At 45.4% G+C, this 20145-nt stretch overlaps 1 protein-coding gene across 1 annotated transcript in view; it reads right to left on the bottom strand.

The window, feature by feature from the left end:
- Positions 1–20145, bottom strand: part of PLCZ1 (phospholipase C zeta 1) — a 119151-nt gene that overhangs the window by 47589 nt on the left and 51417 nt on the right. Inside the window, exon 6 of the mRNA XM_077830789.1 lies at positions 12203–12433. Within this exon, the coding sequence (XP_077686915.1) occupies positions 12203–12433 (231 nt within the window). The remainder of the gene's footprint in view (positions 1–12202; positions 12434–20145) is intronic.

The following is a 20145-nucleotide window of genomic DNA, read 5'->3' as shown; positions in this document are numbered from 1 at the left end:
TCATTCCTCAGTGATTTTACACCAATGTTCAATAAGAAGGAGAGGACAGTGTCCTTTTCAACTCCTTAAAAGAGAATTTGTGGCAGAGATACAATGGACCATCACCAATCTATGGCCTCAACCTGAGACAAAGGACAGGTGCCATCTCAGTGGGCTGCGTCTTAGCTCCACAAGTTCTCTAAGTTAGTTCAGCAGCATCTCACCTAAACAGAAGTATTATACTCTCATCCAGTAGTGCACTTCCTAATCTGCATGGATACTGGGTCTTCTCTCTTTTCAAGGGAAAAAATTAAACCTCTTGGGGGTAAAGCTATTTTTGATTGATTGGTTGATTTGTACTTTTAGTTGCAAGTCGTTGCTTATTTATATGGGGACAGGGAAAGAGGGATGGTGGAAGAAGGTGAGAGTCCTGAATGTCATTCTCATGGTCAATTAAATCACATGCTACACATCAAAACAGGAATACAAATATGGATAATACCAGTCAGTCTATTGCATGGTTCTGGGAATGTGATAGGTTCCCCTGTTTGAAGGGAAAGAATGGTTACTCACCTTCTCGTAACTGTTGTTCTTCGAGATGTGTTGTTCATGCCCATTCCAATCAGGTGTGTGCATGCGTACATGCATGGTAGCCAGAAGATTTTTCCCTAGCAGCATCCGTTGGGTCAGCCTGGACACACCCTGGCGTCACACCCTCATGGCTCTCAATATAGAGCCCTGCCGACCCGCCGCCCCCAGTTCCTTCTTGCCGGCTACTCTGACAGAGAAATGGGAGGGTGGGTATTGGAATGGACATGAACAACACATCTCGAAGAACAATAGTTACGACAAGGTGAGTAACCATTTTTTCTTCTTCAAGTGCTTGTTCATGTCCATTCCAATCAGGTGACTCACAAGCCTGAGTTCAGGAGGTGGGGTCAGAGTCTTCCACTGATTGGAGTCTTCCACTGACTGCTCGTCTGAAGGCCGCACCAGGAATGTTGTGGATGAAGCCAGCGCCCTGGTAGAGTGCACAGTAACTGGGGGTGCTGGCAGGGGCAGCTCTACCAATTTTGCCGCCCCAAGCAGTCGCCACCGAATTGCTGCCGCCGCTACAGTGGCAGAGCTGCCGCCGAATTACCGCTGCCCCCCGGAAGAGCGGCGGAGCTGCCGCTGAATTGCCGCCACGGGACACGGACTGCCGCCCCATTCTGATTGCCGCCCTAAGCACCTGCTTGGAAAGCTGGTGCCTGGAGCTGGCCCTGGGTGCAGGAAGCCCTGCCAGGTTGTAGCACTCACGAAGGCAGGACATAATCCATGATGAGATGCGTTGTGACGACACAAGCAGACCTTTTGATCTGTCCGTCACTGCCACAAATAACTGGACCGATTTTCTGAACAGCTTCGTTTTCTCAATGTAAAAGGCTAGTGCCCTGCAGACATCCAGAAAATGAAATCTCTGCTCCTTGCCAGTGGAGTGCAGCTGAGGGTAGAACACCGGGAGGAAGATGTCCTGGTTGATGTGAAACTGCGACACAACCTTCGGAGGAAAGCAGGGTGAGGCCTGAGCTGAACCTTGTCCTTATAGAACACAGTGTAAGGGGGCTCTGATGGTAGGGCTCTGAGCTCAGAAACCCTCCTGGCCAAGGTTATCACTACTAGGAACACCACCTGGCACCATGTTGCCAACAGTTTAAAGGGGAGTCCCATGAGCCTAGAAAGGACCAGATTGAGGTCCCTCGCAGGGACAGGCTGATGGACATTAGGGTATAGCCTGTCGAGCCCTTTCAAAAATCAGCTGACTATAGGTTAGCAAACACTGAGCAGCCCCTCGCGCCCAGATGGAAAGCTGATATGGTGGCTAAGTGCACTCTTATTGAAGACAATGAAAGCCCCTTCTGCTTCAGATGGAGGAGGTAGTCCAGAATGAGCGACACTGAGGCGCGTGTCAGGCATGAATGCTGCTGTGCTGACCAGACTGAAAATCTCATCCACTTGGCAAGGTAGGTGGCTCTCGTAGAGGGTTTCCTGTTGCCAAGGAGGACTAGTCAAACCTGTTCTGAACAGGAAAGCTCCACTGGGCTCAACCATGGAGCTTCCATGCCATGAGGTGAAGCAACACAAGGTTTGGATGTTGAAGATGACCTTGATCTTGCATCAGAAGGTCCGGGAAGAGTGGAAGGGTGACCGGGGCTTCCACAGACATGTCTAGGAGAGATGTGTACCAGTGCGGACAGAGCCAGGCTGGTGCTATCAATATGACCCGAGCTCGTTCCCTCCAGATCTTGAGAAGTACCTTGTGAACGAGCAGTATGGGCATAAAGGCATAAAGGAGATGGCCTCCCCATGGAAGAAGGAATGCATCCACTCTGGAGCCTGGGCTGTGAGTCTGGAAGGAGCAGAACTGCTTGCACTTCCTGTTTTGTCACATGGCAGATAGGTCTATCTGGGGAAAGCCCCACTTCTGGAAGATTGAAAATGCGACGTCCAGGTGAAGGGACTGCTCGTGGACTTGAAATGACCTGCTGAGGCAGTCCGCCAGCTCATTTTGTACCCCAGGGAGGTATGACGCAAGAAAGGGTATTGAATGTTCCACACGGAAGTCCCACAGGATGAGGGCTTCTTGGCAGAGGGGAGAGGAGTATGCGCCCCCCTGTTTGTTGATATAGAACATTGCTGTTGTATTGTCCATCATAACAGATACACAATGTCTCGTTAAGTGTGCATGAAAGGTCTGGCATGCTAGGCGCACTGCTCTCAGCTCTCTGATGTTGATGTGAAGAGCCAGGTCTGCATCAGACCAGAGACCATGGGTCCTGCAGGCTCCCAGATGAGCTCCCCAGCCCAAGTCTGATGTGTCTGTCACTAGCAACAGAGAATGCTGCAAGTGGCAAAGGGGACCCCTGAGCATACCTCCTGAGAGTCAAGCCACCACAGGAGGGAGTCAAGGACCGGGCGAGGCAGGGTCACGATTCTGTCCAAGCTGTCCCAGACTGGGCGATACACTGACGTGAGCCACAACTGAAAAGGTCGAAGCTTGAGTCTGGCATGCTGCACCACGTAGGTACAGGCAGCCATGTGTCCCAGACTCTTCAGGCAGTTTCTTGCTGTGGTGGTGGGAAACGATCTGAGGCCTCGAATGATGTTGGTGAAGGCCTGAAAACTTGCTTCTGGCAGATATGCTCTCGATTGAGTCAAGTCCAGTACTGCCCCTATAAACTCTATCCTCTGTGCAGGGGACAGAGTCGATTTTGCTTCATTTAGAAGTAGATCCAGGCTGTTGAAGGTGGCTGTGATGAATCTGACCTGAGCTTCCACTTGGGACCTGGAGCGGCCTCTGATCAGCCAGTCATCAAGGTACAGAAACACCTGTACCTGTTGCCTGTGCAAGAATGTGACGACGACTGCCATGCATTTGGTGAAGACTCGAGGTACTGCTGACAGGCCAAACGGAAGGATTGTGAATTGGTAGTGGGTATTGTTCACCACAAACCTGAGGTACCGTCTGCAGGACTGAGTAATTGTGATATGAAAAATGCATCCTTCAAGTCGACGGTGGCATACCAGTCTGCTGGATCCAGAGAGGGGATGATGGAGGCCAAAGAGACCATGTGGAACTTGAGAGTTTCTTTATGAACTTGTTGAGTTCTCACAGGTCCACGATGGGCTTGAGGCCGCCTTTGGCTTTCAGTATTAGGAAATATTGGGAACAGAAGCCCTTGCCCGTCTGCTCCTGAGGAACCTCTTCCACTGCCCTTAGTGATAGGAGCGAGTGCACCTCCTGTATGAGGAGTTGCTCGTGAGAGAGGTCCCTGAGGAGTGGAAGGGCAGAAGGGCACAGAATTGGATGGAGTATCCCCTCTCTACCATGTGGAGCACCCAGCGGTTCAAAGTGATACGGTACCATGCACAGTAGAAAGAGGATATGACGAAACTGGTGGCCCTTCCTTGACCGCACCTTCAAAAGGCTGGTTTGGTCCCTGAAGGCGGCTTGCATTGTCCTGAGCCCTGGCCAGAGGGTTGACGAAGCCTTCTCCTGCTGCTCCGATTTCTCCTTCTGGAGCCATCTTGGTGGTTCTGATGACCAAACCAGAAGTGTCTCCACTGCGTTGAAGGCGTATAGAGGCGCAAGGACCCGAAGGTGGCTCTCTTTAAGGCTATTAAGCCTTTTGTCGGTCTTTTCTGAAAAGAGCGTCTCACCCTCAAAAAGCAGGTCCTGAATGGTTTTCTGTAACTCATAGGGGAGGCCAGAAACCTGGAGCCATGAGCCCCTTCTCATAGCCACTCCTGTGGCCATAACCCTGGTGGCCACATCTGCCCCGTCAAGCGCTGCCTGAAGGACACCATTGAGATAAGTCTCCCTTCCTCAACCAACACCAAAAACTTGGGGAGTCCAAGGGAGTAGCTCCATGAATTTGGCCATCACTGAGCAGTTGTTGGAGGAGTACCTGCTGACGATGGCCTGGTGATTGGATATGCAGAGCTGCAAGCTCCCAGTGGAATAGACCTTTCTTCCATAAAGGTCAAGCCTTTTCACCTCCCGATTCTTCAAGGAGGGTCCCTGGAAGCCCTGACATTCACGTTGGTTAGCAGCATCAATCACAAGAGAGTCAGGTGTGGGATGAGTGTACAAATGCTCATAACCCTTTGATGGCACAAAGTAGCGTCTTTCATTGTGCTTAGCCATAGGGAGCAACGAGGCTGGGGTCTGCCACAGAGTTCTCGTGGTGTCAGAGATGGTCTTTATGAGGGGCAGGGCAATATGAGCAGTCCGGGGGGGCAAGGATGTCCACCATTGGATCTGTATCCTCCACTACCTCCTTTGCCTGAATGCCCAGGCCCTGAGCAACCCTCCGCAGCAAACGCTGCAGAACCCTGTTGTCCTCCAAGGCCAGGGCTGTCACCATGCCTGCCAACACCTCATCTGGCGAGGATGAAGAAGAGACCTCCATGAGAGGTGGCTGCTCCCTTCCTTCCACCCCCAAGGGGTCCCTCAACACCTGGGTTTCTTGGGCCAGTGTCGACCCAGATGGTATCGTACTCCTCAGTGTAGGGGCTGCATACACTGATGCAGACACCACAGGTGCTGAAAGTGTCTTAAGTGCCGATGTCATTCTTAATGTCATAATCGCCGTCGGCACTGGAATCTGCCAGTGCCGCCAGGACCTCTGGGCCTGGTGCTGGCTATGTCAGAGGCGCCAAAATGGTAATGCAGGGTGATAATGGGCCTATACCCGACCCTGCCGGTGCCAGCGGTGCTGGCGGGGGAAGAAATGGGGCTGAGGTCACCGAAGTCGCCCTGGAATTTCAAGTCACCTTGGCTGTGACCTTGGCTTTGATGAAAAGCCCAGGAAGTCCAAAAGAGCCATTGCGCCAGGGGCTGCCATTCGGCAGGCCACTGTGCCGGGTAAGGGTGCTGGTCTTGAGTTGACATGGACCGTCTGCTCCTACTCCTCTGGGACCGATAGAAGCCCGACTCCGAGGTGTCTGAAAACAATGACTACAGGGGAGCGGTATTTCAAGGCACCATGCTTTCGTGCCAAGGGCTTGGGGATTGTGTGGGTAGGTGTCCTCCGGTGCCGAGGAATGGTGCGGCGGGGTCAGAGATTGGCGGGCTATCATAGCAGGCTTTACCTTTGAAGGAACCCGGGGAGCAACCGGTACCAGTGACTTATCCCATCTGGGCAGAGAGAACAGTTCCATGAGGTGAAGCAGTTCTTCAGCCGCCTCAAACGCCTCTGGAGTTGAAGGGAGATGCAGCTCATGGCTCGGCCTTAGCTGCCCCTCTACACGGGCAGGAGTCGGCGCAACCGTCACAAGCGGAGCAGCACTAGTGTGGCCCGACTCAGATCTAACGGTGGTAGGCTCTTTAGGTCTACAGTGGGGAGTGACCCCTCTACCACCTCTTCTTCTTTTGCAACACCGGTGATAGTGAACGATGCCTATGTGTGGCATGTGAGCCGCGAGTGGAGCTGGGACGGTGCCATGAGTCCTTATTCTTACCTGGCACCAGTGCCCATGCTGACAGTGCCAGAGCGCTCCACACCGAGGAGGAGGTACTTGGTGCAGGGTCCGTCGAGCCAGGGTCAGACTCGGGGCGCAGTGCTGCCTCCATCAACAGGTCCGTCAGGCGCTGCTCTGTATCTTTTAAAGTCCGTGGCCAAAAGGTCTTACAAATGGCACAACGATCCTTCTGATGGCCTTCTCCTAAGCACCTTAGACATGAGGTGTGAGGATCGCTTCTGGACATACACTTTCCACAGGCTTCGCAGGTTTTGAAGCCTGGAGACCCCAGCATGCCCTGGCATCAGGAGAGCGTAGGAGGGGATTCACCCCCAAAAGGAAACTTATCTAACACTAACAAATGACTAACTACTGACTATTAATGAACAATGGAGAACTAATGGAGAACAATATAAGAACACTGCTGAATGTGCTTGTTGAGACAAGAGCACAGGGAAGTTCCAGCTAACCATCACTGGTGGTAAGAAGGAACTGACGGGGTGGCAGGTCAGCTGGGCTCTATATTGAGCACCATGAAGGTGCGACTCCAGGGGGCACCCAGGCCGACCCGACAGATGCTGCTAGGGAAAAATCTTCCGGCTACCGTGCACTTGCGTGCACACACACCTGCTTGGAATTGACATGAAGAAGCACTCGAAGAAAAACTATGAGTTCTGTAATTAGAGGGCAGAAGAGACATTAATTTCCCTCAGAATACAATAAGAGCTTTCATTAGTCTAGAATGACCAGACAGCAAATGTGAAAAATTGAGACAGGGAGTGGAGGGTAATAGGTGCCTATATAAGAAAAAGACCCAAAAATCGGGACAGTCCCTATAAAATCAGAACATCTGGTCACCCTACATTATTCACATGTTGTAGTATTGACGTTTTATAGTGCTGCTTGATTGAAGAGTCTGAATTCTTTGAGAGAGGGAAAGTCATTATGGATCACATACATGCTGACAGGCCATCTTGCATTCAGGTGATCTTTTTTATTACTTAGGTTGATAGTCCTCTTCAAAGTGAGAAGTGCAAGGTTCTCATATTACATGAAAGCATTGTGGGTTAAATATGTTTATGGTTCAGATTAGTTTTGGTGGCTGTAATTTTGCAACCACTGTGGTGCAGGAGAGGAAAGATCCATTGTTCTTTTCTATAGCTATGGATGTGCTTTAGTTCATGGTTGCTAAGATTCCTTCCTTCAGATACTTGAAACAACCAAATTCACCGAGAATATCACATTCAGTTCTGACCATCTGAACTAGAAGTATTTTGACAAAATGGAGCAAGCTCAGAACACAGGAAGAAAAGTTATCAATGGGCTGAAAAGCAACTTACCTGGGAAATGTTATAAGAGCTTAATATCTATAATGACAGGTTTCAGAGTAGCAACCATGTTAGTCTGTATTCGCAAAAAGAAAAGGAGGACTTGTGGCACCTTAGAGACTAACAAATTTATTTGAGCATAAGCTTTCGTGAGCTGTAGCTCATGAAAGCTTATGCTCAAGTAGATTTGTTAATATCTATAAGTTATAGTTTATATAAGTTATATATAATATGTATATGTTAGAGCTTAGGCAAACAATAACAAAGTGGTTATCATGATAGCAGTCTACAATACTTGAAAGATGTACAAAGCGATAAGTGAAAGCAATAGTTTAGGGTGGTACAGTGTGGTAGGAGTAATGGGATACAGTTAAGAAAGGAAAATTTAGGTGCGATAGAATGAAAAACTATGTGGCAATATATTATACTAGTCTATGGCAGGGGTTCTCAACCGTTTTCTTTCTGAACTCCCCACCCCTCAACATGCTATAAAAACTCCAGGACCCAACAGGGCTCCATCCGTTTGGTGGGGGCAGGGGCCTTGGGCATAGGCATAGTTTGACTTCTGTTTGTGGGGGGCAGGGCCCAGCAGGGCTCGGGTCAGCTCTTCATGGTGTGGCCAAGGGAGGGAGCACCACCTCCACCTCCTGACTCAGCTCATCAGGCCACCCAGCCTGTCTGAGTTGGGGGTTGGGGGTGGGGAGGGAACACAACCAAAAATTATAACTCAAAGTGGGGGTGGAGCTCAGCTCAAAAATTTGAAAACCACTCAGGGTGCAAGCAAAGGGTAGCTAGGAGCTGTGTGCAGGCAGGGAGTAGCTCAGGGTGCAGGGAGGGAGTAGCTAGGGGCTGTGTGCAGGTGGGGTGTAGCTCAGGGTGCAGGGAAAGAGTAGCTAGGGGCTGTGTGAAGGTGGGGGGTAACTCAGGGTGCAGGGAGCGAGTAACTCAGGGTGCAAAGAGGGAGCAGCTAGGGCCTGTGTGCAGGCAGGGGGTGGTTCAGGGTGCAGGCAGGGGGTAGCTCACTGTGTAGGGAGGGAGTTGCTAGGGGCTGTGTGCTGGCAGGGGTGTAGCTCAGGGTGCAGGGACATGGGTAGCAAGGGGCTGTGTGCTGGGAGGCTCCTGACAGTCACAAGTCCCCAAGGGCTCTGCCTGCCCCAAAGCCAGGTCCCCTATCCTTGCGGCTCTTACCGGCTGCACAAGCAGTCAAAGGGGTCTGGGAGCTGAGAAGCAGCTGCAACCCCGGCCAACAGCAGGAGCACAAGGAGACGGGGGAGTGCCAGAGCTGCCCGCTCCATGGCACCAACCAGAGCAGCAGCCACCCCACACTGCCTCCATCCTGGCCAGGGAGCAGGGCTGGGGGGGCGGGGGGGACGAGCTGGGAGAGAGAAGGAGGTGGGGGTGTGTGGAGCTGCCTGGGGACTCCTCTGCTGTGGGTCAGGCACTGCAATTTGTAGGTGCAACACCCTCTGTATCCTCCCAACTCTGCCCACAGGGGCATAGGGGCTCACAGCTCCAGCTTTAACCCCACTGGGGGCACAGGGCTTGTGCTTTGGGCTTTATCCCCACAGTTGCCAGTTTTAACTCTGCTGGGGGCACAGGGCTTGTGGCTCCTGAGTTCAGCCCCACTGCTCCTGGCTTCAACCCCGCAGGGACACCACTGCTCAGGGCTTCAGCTCCACAGGGGCAACTGGGGCTTGGGACTTCAGCCCCACGGCTTCTGAGTTCAGCCTCACAGCTCCCAGCTTCAGCCCTGCAGGGGCACCACGGCTCGGGGCTCCAGTTCCGTGGGGGTAGCCGGGGCTCAGGGCTTCAGCCCCGTGTCCTCATCCTCCGCCCACCAAGGCAGCTGGGACTCAGGGCTTCAACCCCATGGCTCCCAACTTCAGCCCCATAGTGGTACCAGAACTCGTGGCTCCCAGCTTCAGCCCTGCAGCTCCTGGCTTCAGGCCCATGGGGGGCACCAGCTCAGGGCTTCAGGCTTCAGCCACAGACATCACAGCCCCCCTGAAATGGCTTGCAGACCCCCAGGGGGCCACGGACCCCCCTGTTGAGAACCGCTGGGTCTATGGAATAGTGCCTTAAGGGAAAGGAGGAGTATGCCTTGTCACTTGGGATATTTCAAACTAACCTGGATAAAACACTAGAAAACATATTGTAGGGAATGAGTCTGCATTGATGAGCCAATAAACAAGATGATTTCATCTTGGTTTCACCTCTAACTCCTTTGAAATAGAAAAGCATACTAAAAATAAAATCCTATTGCTGAGCGTTTCACAGCATCTTTTGTAGAATGTTTGGGTGCAATTCTTCTCTTCTAAGTTTTATGCTGCTGTAGCTCACTGATTTCAGTGAAGTTCCTTCTAATTTACACCAGTGTGAGAGATTAATCACATCCAATCTATTTAAAATACTTTCATATGTGCATAAAAAAGTAACAAGTAGAATAATGTTATGTTTCTTTTGGAAACAGACAATAGTGCCAAAGTGATAAAAAAAATAAAAATAATAATCCACTATTTTTTAAAAAATCATCCTCTGAGTTCATAACAGATTATCACATGGAATATTAGATTTTACATTGCAAAATTGAAGAAAAAGAGAACAGAAAACAATACAGCATTGTATCTTACTCCATGATTAATGGACCCCTGAGACAAAGATCTGACTTTTGATAGGAAGCATTAAAAAGTCAAGGTTCTAACACTGATGGATACAATCTGGGGCACTTAAGACTGCGCTCTCCCTATCCAATTTTATTTTCCTAAGTAAGTGAGGCACTGGAGGCAGCAGTATATAGTAGGATGTCACTGCAGCACAGGGAGAATAAAACAACAGCCCTAACCCAGCTGCAAAACCCTGGTGGATCAGCATATTTTACTGTGCAGCCATGTCCATCTTAGGCATGTTCTGGGGGCTCTGGCTGGGCTGGAACACTCCACACCTAGAGACCACTCTGGTAGATCCTGTGTGTGACTGAGTCACTTCGCCTGTTAATTGAGGACTCCAAGTATAAGTTTTGCTTTGATGCAAGATAAATTCTGCTCCTGTTAATCTAAATGCTCCTTCTTAAGTCAAGGATTTGGTCTTGTTAGTCCTTGCTTGCTGTACTGTCAGAATGAACTAAAACTGGCTTTCTTTGGCTGTGACCCTGAAGCTTTAGAAGGGTCTTAAGGCTGAGAATTGGAGGCAGCTGATATATGCTCTCTTCACTTGTCCTGACCAGGAATCCTGGGCTGATCAGTGCTAAAGTGTGGTGCCTCAGCAGAGAGCAAAGCCCTTGCCGGAACATTCTCTTAAGGACTAGCTGGGGGTCTGTTACGAGACTAGAGGAATCCCTAGCTGTCTTCAGAGTCCTCCCCTGAAGACCCACTCCCTGGCTGGCAGAGACCAAGCTGAAGGGAGAGAAAGAAGGTGGCAAAAAATCTGATTAAAAGAGCATTCAGAGAGAGAGAGAGCTGCCAAGGAAACCTCTGCCTCTGAGCACAGCACCTAGAAACCTGAGAGGTAATCTCAGTGCAGCTCAGTAGGTGCTGACAGGCAGAAATCTGTGGGGAGCAGATACCTCTTGCCTCCCTCTGAGACCTGGAAACAGGAGAAACCAGCAGTTCCATACCTCATGAAGCAGCAGATTTCCATGACAAAGAATCATCAAGACTGAGCTTGATAAGTTTACAGAGATGATGGTATGATGAGACTGCCTACAATGGCATGTGACCCATCTGCAATGGCTAGTAGCAAATATATCCAGTGACCAGAGATGGGACACTAGATGGGAAGAGCTGAGTTACTACAGAGAATTGTTTCCCAGGTGTCTGGCTGGTGGGTCTTGCCAACATGCTCATGGTCTAACTGATCACCATATTTCCCCCAGGTCAGATTGGCAGAGAACCTGGGGGGCTTCTTTTTTTTTTTTTTCCCTTCCTCTGCAGCATGGGGCCTGGGCCTGTAACTTGATGTTTTTAAATCATGATTTGAGGACTTCAGTAGCTCAGCCAGAGGTTATGGGTTTACTACAAGAGTGGGTGGATGAGATTCTATGGCCTGCAGGAAGTCAGACAAGACGATTGCAATGGTCTCTTCTGGCCTTAAAGTCTATGAGTCTATGTATCTATCTCTTTAGTTAATTGAGCACACTTAACATGGAAATCAGTGGACATAAACATGGAACTACATGCCATTTTTATAGCGTCACCTTTAAGAACAGAGGCTCATTTAACAATCTCTTCAGTATCTTGATAAATGAGAAAGCAACACTCCTGCCTAGCTAAAGCACTGGAAATGCTTTTTATTGTAGCCCCAAGCCTACCTAGTCCTGTGCATAAAAACAGAAGACAGAAAATTAGGTGAATGACGTTCTTTAAAGCTTTTTGGACAAACTGTTTGGTATGATTGGGAATAGTGAGGGAGTTGCAGACAGGAGGGACATCAGAGGAACTCTCCCTCTTCCTGCTCTCATCAGAAGGCCCACAAAACCCCACTTCTCCTCATGGGCAGTCCCATAAGGAGAATGAGCATAAGCAGTGCAATGTGAAGAGCATTGCATCTTGTCTGTAGGAGCCCTTAGCTGGTGAGGGCAGTGGACAGGCTAAGCACAAGGTTAGAATGGAAAAGTTCAGGGAAAGTACAATTTGGCATGAAGAAATTGAGGACTGCACTTGAAATATGCTGCATCTTGACTGTATGCAATATCTGAGTGAGAAACGAAGGGAGCCATGAGATGAAAAATACTATGTTTAGATATTTTGCTTTAACTTGAATTTGTAATTTTAAAGCCTACCGTTTAAATTTTGTTTATGATATATGATAAGCTACTTTTAAAAAAAAATCAAACAAACAAAGAAAACAACCCCTCTGTTCACCTTCTAACTTCCTATCAGACAGCATACTTTTACCTTTAGCTTTTTTCGAGGGAGTGGTGGAGATCTCCGAATTGCATTTCTTCTTTTTATCTGAGGAGATTTTGGTGGTAAGAGAGTGCTTTCTTCAGTTTCATCATCTTCAGATTGCTCTACCTCTTCTAAAAATTCCCCTATCTCACCATGGCTATCAAGACCTCTCCTGAGAACAGTTTCTTCGAGTGTTCCAACTTTCTTATTTTTTATCAATATTTTGAATTTTAATAACTGTGGAAACAGGTAAAACAGTAGAAAGCATAATAATGCATTTAGTAATACATTTTCATATCAAAATATTGCGACACCTATTCTCAAAATGTATTTTATAGATGTAATTTGTTTTAGAATTACAGGGGCTGAAGTAGGTGGGGTGATGGTCACAAACAAGTACTCTAGAGTAATGGACAATCAAATATCTTACCAACCAAATTACCTTTCATGACAATGTAAGTATTAGAGAACAAAAAAATATCAGCATAATAGACTACTCCATACAAAAAGCAGAAGAAAGGTAACAATACAAATTTGTATTAAATGAAAGATGGAATTTTGGCAAGGGCACTAGGGTTTTCCCGAGAGCCCTTTCTTTAATTTGGCTTCTTTTCCTAGTAAAAGTTCATTAGCTGAGTGAAGAATGCAGTATTATGTTGCTAATATGATCACAGTTTACATAATAGATACAAAGTACTTACGAAATTACATTTAGGGACAGATTTTCAAAAGCGCTCAGCTCCACAACTGGAGCCAGAATTTCCAAATAACTTGGCTCCCATTTATGCACTGAAATGAACTTCTCTGATTTTCAAAAGTGCTTAGCACCCAGAGGCTCCCACTCAGTACAGAAATCACAAGCCATCCCATCCCATCCCTGCTCTCTAGCAGGCAGTCTTCAGAGGGGAATATTGCAGCTCATGGGTCATGTGGCAAACAAGAAAAGAAGAAATGGTACTGCTAAGCACTGAGAATGGGGTGAAGATCAAAGATAACCTAGGCATGACCCAACACCTAAACAAATACTTTGCCTCAGTTTTTAATAAGGGTAAAGAGGAGCTTAGTGGTAGTGGCAGAGTGGTTAATAGAAATGAGGATATGGAAGTAGTAATTGCCACATCCAAGGTAGAAGTCAAACAGTTTAATTGGACTAAATTGGGGGACCCGTATAGTCTCCATCCAAGAATATGAAAGGAACTGGTACATGAAATTGCAAAGATTTTTAATTAATCTGTAAAGTGAAGGGTAGTACATGCAACTGGCGAATTGTTAATATAGTACCTATTTTTAAAAAAGGGAAAATATAATCTGCGAACCTACAGGTCTGTAATTTGACCTCAATTCTGTGCAAGGTTGTAGATCTCATTTTGAAAGAGAAAGTAGTTAAGGACATAGAAGTAAATGGTAATTGGGATAAAATACAATGTGGTTTTACAAATGGTAGATCATACTGATTACTATCTTTGAGAAGATAACAGATTTGTTTTAGACAAAGGAAATTCAGTAGATCTAATCTACCCAGATTTTGGTAAGGCATTTATTACAGTTCCACATGGGAAATTATTGGAGAAGATGGGGATTAATATGAGAATTGAAAGTTGGATAAGGAGCTAGTTAAAGGGGAGAGTACAATAGGTCATGCTGAAAGGTGAACCGTCAGGCTGGAGGGCAGTTACAGTGGAGTTCCTCAGGGATTGGTTTTGGGACCAATCTTCTTTAACCTTTTTTATTAATGATGTTGGCACAAAAAGTGGGAGTGTGCTAATAAAATTTGCGGATGACACAAAGTTGGATGAGAACCGGAATATCAAACAAGAAGATCTGGATAACACTGAAAACTGGAGTAATAGATATGGGCTGAAATGTAATAGTGCAAATTCACGCACAAGGACTAACAACAATTTTTGTGATAACATGGGGATGTGTCAGTTGAAAGTCACAGAAGAGGAGAAAGACCAGGGTGTATTGGTTGATTACAGGATGACTATGAGCTGTCAAGAAAAGGGCTAATCCTGGGATGCACGAGGCGAGATACTTCCAGATGAGATAGGGAAGTGTTAGCATCGTTATATCCGGCATGGGTGAGACCTCATCTGGAATACTGTGTGCAGTTCTGATCTCCCATGTTTAAGAAAGATGAACTCAAACTGGAACAGATGCAAAGAAGGGCTACTAGAATGATGAGAGGAATGGAAAACCTACCTTATGAGAGGAGACTCAAAGAGCTTAGCTTGTTTAGCCTAAATAATTGACAGCTGATGGGAGGTATGATAGCTCTCTGTAAATGCATCAGAGGAATAAATACCAGGGAGGGGGAGGAGTTGTTTAGGTCCAGTGCCAATGTTGATGTGAACAGATGGATATAAACTGGCCCTCAACAAGTTTAGACTTGAAATCAGACAAAGGTTTCTAACCATCAGAGGAGGGAAGTTGTAGAACAGCCTTTCGAGGTGATCAGTGGGAGCAAAAAAACCTAACTGGCTTCAGGACTGAACATGATAAGCTTATAGAGAAGATGTTTGACAGGACTGTCTACAATGGGTTGTAGCCGTTCTGTGACTGTAGATAGCAAATATCCCCAATGGCCGGTGATGGGACACTAGATGACAAGGGCTCTGAGTTACTACAGAAAGACTCCATAAGTTTTCTCACATCAGCACCACAGAGCCTAATCTTCATTTAAGGCTATGTCTACATTAGTGAGCTCACAGAGGCAAAGCTGCACCAGTGTAGCTGCGCTGCTATAAGATGGCTCATGTAGCCACTCTCCTGTCGACATAATAAAGCCACGTAAACAAAAGGCTCTATGTCGGCAGGAGAAACTTATGTCATTCAGGGGGTGTTTTTTCACACCCCTGAGTGACATAAGTGGTAGTGTAGAGACGTCCTTAGAGATAACATCCATATAATCTCTACAGTAAAATGGTCATCTTATAACATTTATTATCTTTATCTCTGTATATAGTGAATTTACACAGAGCAACAGGATTTAATTAACCTCTTGGACCATGAGAGTCACATAACTACATCATGTGTTTCACAGGAGGTAGCAAAGAATTCAGGGTTTATATTAATATTAGTCTTGGAAGGTTGTGAAAACATACAAATACGTACATGTTACATAACAGATAATTGAATTTACCTGTGATTCAAATAGTGTGTTATTAAGATACCCATTAAGAAATACAAAGTGTGCGTAAAAAGAAACATCGTTTACACAAAATGTAGCATTTATGGTAGCAAATACTACAGTTATAATTAAGGTGGAAACGGGCATTCCATTTTAAATTCCAACTTTCAGTTGCTGACACTTTCCTTTTCAGCAGGGGCCTTTTGTTTGTAGGATCAAATTGTCAGATTGCCAGTGGAAGAGATAGCACATTCTTAATGACAGGTTTCAGAGTAGCAGCCGTGTTAGTCTGTATTCGCAAAAAGAAAAGGAGTACTTGCTCACTTCATTGGATGCTGTAGCTCACAAAAGCCTATGCTCAAATAATTTTTTTAGTCTCTAAGGTGCCACAAGTACTCCTTTGCTTTTTGCACATTCTTAATGTTTACCATCCATGCTCTAGTGTAAGGATTGATGCAGTCTTTACAGTGGTAACTCAGAATACAGATGAATTTTAACACTGCCTAAATCATTAATGGATGATCCTTGTCTCTTGTAAATACCTTATTTTTTTAGCAGAATTTGCATGTGCATAGTGTTGCTGATATTTCTGCAGAGTTCTGAATTTTTTACCATATATTAGTATTTCTAGATATTTCAAAACAGTTGTATGCGCTTTTGGTCATCTGTTTGTTTGTTGTTTGTAAAAGGGATTTCACTTCATAGATCCAAAAGGGAATAGTCATGCTTGTATTTATTGATATTGTACTAATTTACTGCACCTTGTATATAACCTTGCTTTAAGTAGAAAAAATGAACCCAAACTTAAACTTTGGTGTTGCAACTAGTGGCTTCATAATAACAGAGGGTCATATTGTGCCATCACATTTTAAGGAGAAGGCAATAGAAGTTTGTTTATAGACTGATGGCACAATATGACCCAGAATTAAGAAGCTCTTTTCCATAGGCACACATACTCTGAAATATCTTGTTAGGATGACAGTTTAATCTTATCAAAGAAAAATGATAACATTCATATTGGTTTCAGATAGAGTTACAGAAGGTCTGTGGGGTCAAAAAGAGATTTTGGTACAGTATTTTGCAAGACCACCACAAACTACTAAAACCAGAATCATCAATTGCAAAAGATATGACCTTTTAAATCTAAGTTTCATGTCAAGTCTTCATACTGGGGGGAAAAGGAACAACAAATACAAAGAAGTGGAAAAATGGAGTAATGTATATGTAGTTTGAGTACTTTATTGAGATTATCATTACATAAATACTTTATGTGCAGACCTTCAGTTTCATGTTTGAAACTACACAATGAGATTATCTACTATGTTTTAAATATTTTAAAAGTATAAAATTTACGACAATAATGATACAGGCTGTGAAATAGGGATACCAGTACTAATTTAGAAATCCTTGGTCAATAAATATGTATTTAAAGCCCCACTTTTCTGCCAGGATGTTACCTTGTATAAAATTAATATGGCTAATATAATGTTATGGAGGTTAAATTATGGAAGGAATGTGCATTTTCCCAGGATGTGTGCAATGTATATTGAAGAAGGGGTAAAACAAATGCAAACAAAACATGGAACTTAATTAAAATCCTATTAGGGCTCCAAAAAGAGCCACTATAGGTTGTGCTTTCTTTTTCAGATCTGTGCATGTTTTGGAGCAGGAAATGAAAGTGGAAAGTAATCAGAACTCTCATGGAAGTGGAATGTGTCCCTTTTAAGACAGTCTCTGAGCTGCTAATAGCTTTGAATCCAAAAGCAAGCCAGAAAGCCTCTGTGTGGATGCAAATTACCTAGCTGATGGGGGAAGGAGAGAATTGCCCATAAGTGGCAGCACAAAGGAGCTGCAAATAATAAATACATCTGGTCAGCAAACAAGCTGCCAGAAGACTCAGATTATAGCCCTCTAGGAAAGGGAGGTGAAAAAAAAAGTCAAGCCTGAAAATAAGGGGAACAGGCTAACCCTAAGGGGGGTGTGTGTGTGTACAGTGCTGAAATCTGAAGCTGTCTCTCAGCTATTACCTGAGAATAAACTTAAAGCTTGGTACAGCAGAGAAGCTATTGCAAACCTGGTCTGTTGTACAAGAGGGGAAACTGAGGTACACCACCTCATAAATTTAATAGATGACCAGTGAGTGGGGTAATTCACTAGCCTAACTACAGAACAAAATAAGGACAGCCTGGAGGTAATTCTTCTGTTTTTCCTGCAATTAGCAAGGAGATTTGTAAAAGGAAGTGGTATTATTATTAAGCAATAATCTGTCCCCACCAGGGAGATGGAAATTGTTTCTTTTGTTTTTCAGACACTCTACTCAGAAATCAATGGAGGGGTGTGTGAAATGGTATAAATCAAGAGAAGATGTTTGGATATGCCCCTCTCTTATAACTATGGAGGAGCAGGATCAATGGCCGATGGCAAAGGGTGGACAATTGGGTGTACTATGTATGAGGTGTTTTGCTGGGAATGTACGTATTACTAGGGGGCACAATTACACCAGGCCATAACCAAACTACACACATCTAAACACTGCTATCTGAACTTTGGTACACAAATAGATCTGGAAATCTTATTGTTGTAAGTAATCAAACCAGGGCAAACTGCCTGATTCCATACCAAGTTGGAATTCCATAAGTTGGTTTAAACAATATCCCATTTCTCTGTGAACATTCAATGGACTTATAATATGGATAAAAGCATGCAAAACCTGTAGGGGCAACTTTTTGCAACTGCCAGCAACTGGACACATTAAAATCTTGACCCTGTCGAAGGAGGAGAGCCAGTGTTTTGGTGGTGGTTTGGATGTTGGACCATACTGCAGTGGTCAGGACTCGGTGTTGCTATGGATTATCATAGCAGCTGGTGTACTGTTGACTGTACTTCTGTTACATTGCATATGGAGATAACCTATAAGTAATGTAGTAAGCCCTCCCCCACAGTGTACTAAACAACCCGGACCCAACCTTCTCAGGCCTACTATAATGGGAAGTCTGGAACACTAATTGGAATAGGTGTAGTATGCCCATACGAGAGAAGGTGCAGGGCACTATACTACACAAGGGGCAGTGGGACAAATGAAATATCGACATCTTCCACCTTAATGCCTGGCCCTATCAGGAAATGTGTCGCCATATGTCCTATGCTTTTCCAGAGATACCTGAGCAGGGGGATCCCAAAAGAAAAAGAAAAAAAAAGGGGGTGGAGTGTTAGGATATAGATATTCAGGCCTGTCTGCAAAGGACTATACTTTAAGAATGTAGATGTATTCTTATCATTTAGCTAGTTATAGAGGTATAAAAGAAAGAATCAAAATCACTGTCAGCTGCTGTAAGGGCCTTCTCTTACTGTGACAGTCTGAGGCCCTGTTCTTAAGCTAAGGCCTTTCGCTAAGCAGCAGAGGCAGCCATAAGCTGGGAAGCGAATGGTCACATCCTCACCAGTCACACTGAAATAAGGTGCTATTGGGCTGTTAGGAATACAATCCTGTCCTGATAATACCTATCACCTCCAGAGAAAGGGAAGAGCCTAGAAGATGTAAAAGGAAACTTAGTTTGATAGCATCCTGTCTGGCAAGAACTCACTTATCAATAGCTGGGATGTGAAATCCTAATTTCTGTGTTGTTCTATCATTGTAGTCCCCATTTCCCTATTGACAGGTTTCAGAGTAGCAGCCGTGTTAGTCTGTATTCGCAAAAAGAAAAGGAGTACTTGTGGCACCTTAGAGACTAACCAATTTATTTGAGCATAAGCTTTCAAGAGCTACAGCTCACTTCATCGGATGCATTCAGTGGAAAATGCAACTGATGAAGTGAGCTGTAGCTCATGAAAGCTTATGCTCAGATAAATTGGTTAGTCTCTAAGGTGCCACAAGTACTCCTTTTCCATTTCCCTATTGTTTCTCTGTATAATCTCTGTCTGGTTCTGTGATTGTTTCTCTCTGCTGTATAATTAACTTTGCTGGGTGTAAACTAATTAAGGTGGTACAATATGTTAGGATTGGTTAGTTAAATTTCAGTAAAATGATTGGTTAAGGTATAGCTAAGCAGAACTCAAGTTTTAGTATATAGTCTGGAGTCAATCAGGAAGTAAGGGGGGGATTGGAACAGGGAATGGGGGTGGTGGAATTGGAATTATGTTTCACTAAGGGGGGGAATGGGAACAGGGAATGGGAACAGGGACACAGGCAAGGTTCTGTGGTGTCAGAGCTGGGAGGGGGAACACTAAGGAAGGAAATTGGAATCATTCCTGGCTGGAAGTTCACCCCAATAAACACTGTATTTTTGCACTTTTTGACTTTGGGTATTGTTGCTCTCTGTTCATGCGAAAAGGACCAGGGAAGTGAGCAGGTGAAGAAATAAGCCCTCTAACACAGGATATGTGCCATTAATTCTGTGCACATTAAACAAAAAGCCAGTTGACACTACTTTTCTGCAATTTACTCCATAATACTTAGCATTCATCAACAAGATTATTTGCCACGCAAGAAAATTCTTGCCTATTATGTGCTGGAGGGATGTTGAGACTAGCACTAATTTAAATCTCCAAAAACAATAGATTAGAACACATTATTTAAATAACTAAATCAGCAAAAATAGCTCCTGTCAGTAAAATGTACTTTAATTCAGGTGATGTTGGGCCCAAAGTATGATGCATGCCAGAACAACTAAAGTACCACAAGACTCAGCACAAAGTCCCAGGCATGCTGGTAAAGATAAGATACTGCCTTCCTGATTGTCACAGGTTCAGAAAGGTCAAAAGTCAGATCACAGAAAGATGGAAGACAAATCCTGGAGCTGTAAAAGAGGACTGAGAGGAA

Source organism: Eretmochelys imbricata, chromosome 1 (genome assembly GCF_965152235.1).
Source record: "Eretmochelys imbricata isolate rEreImb1 chromosome 1, rEreImb1.hap1, whole genome shotgun sequence".
In the NCBI taxonomy this organism is placed as follows: Eukaryota; Metazoa; Chordata; order Testudines; family Cheloniidae; genus Eretmochelys; species Eretmochelys imbricata.
Note: the sequence above shows the minus strand (reverse complement) of the source record. Positions and strands in the feature narration are given on the sequence as shown.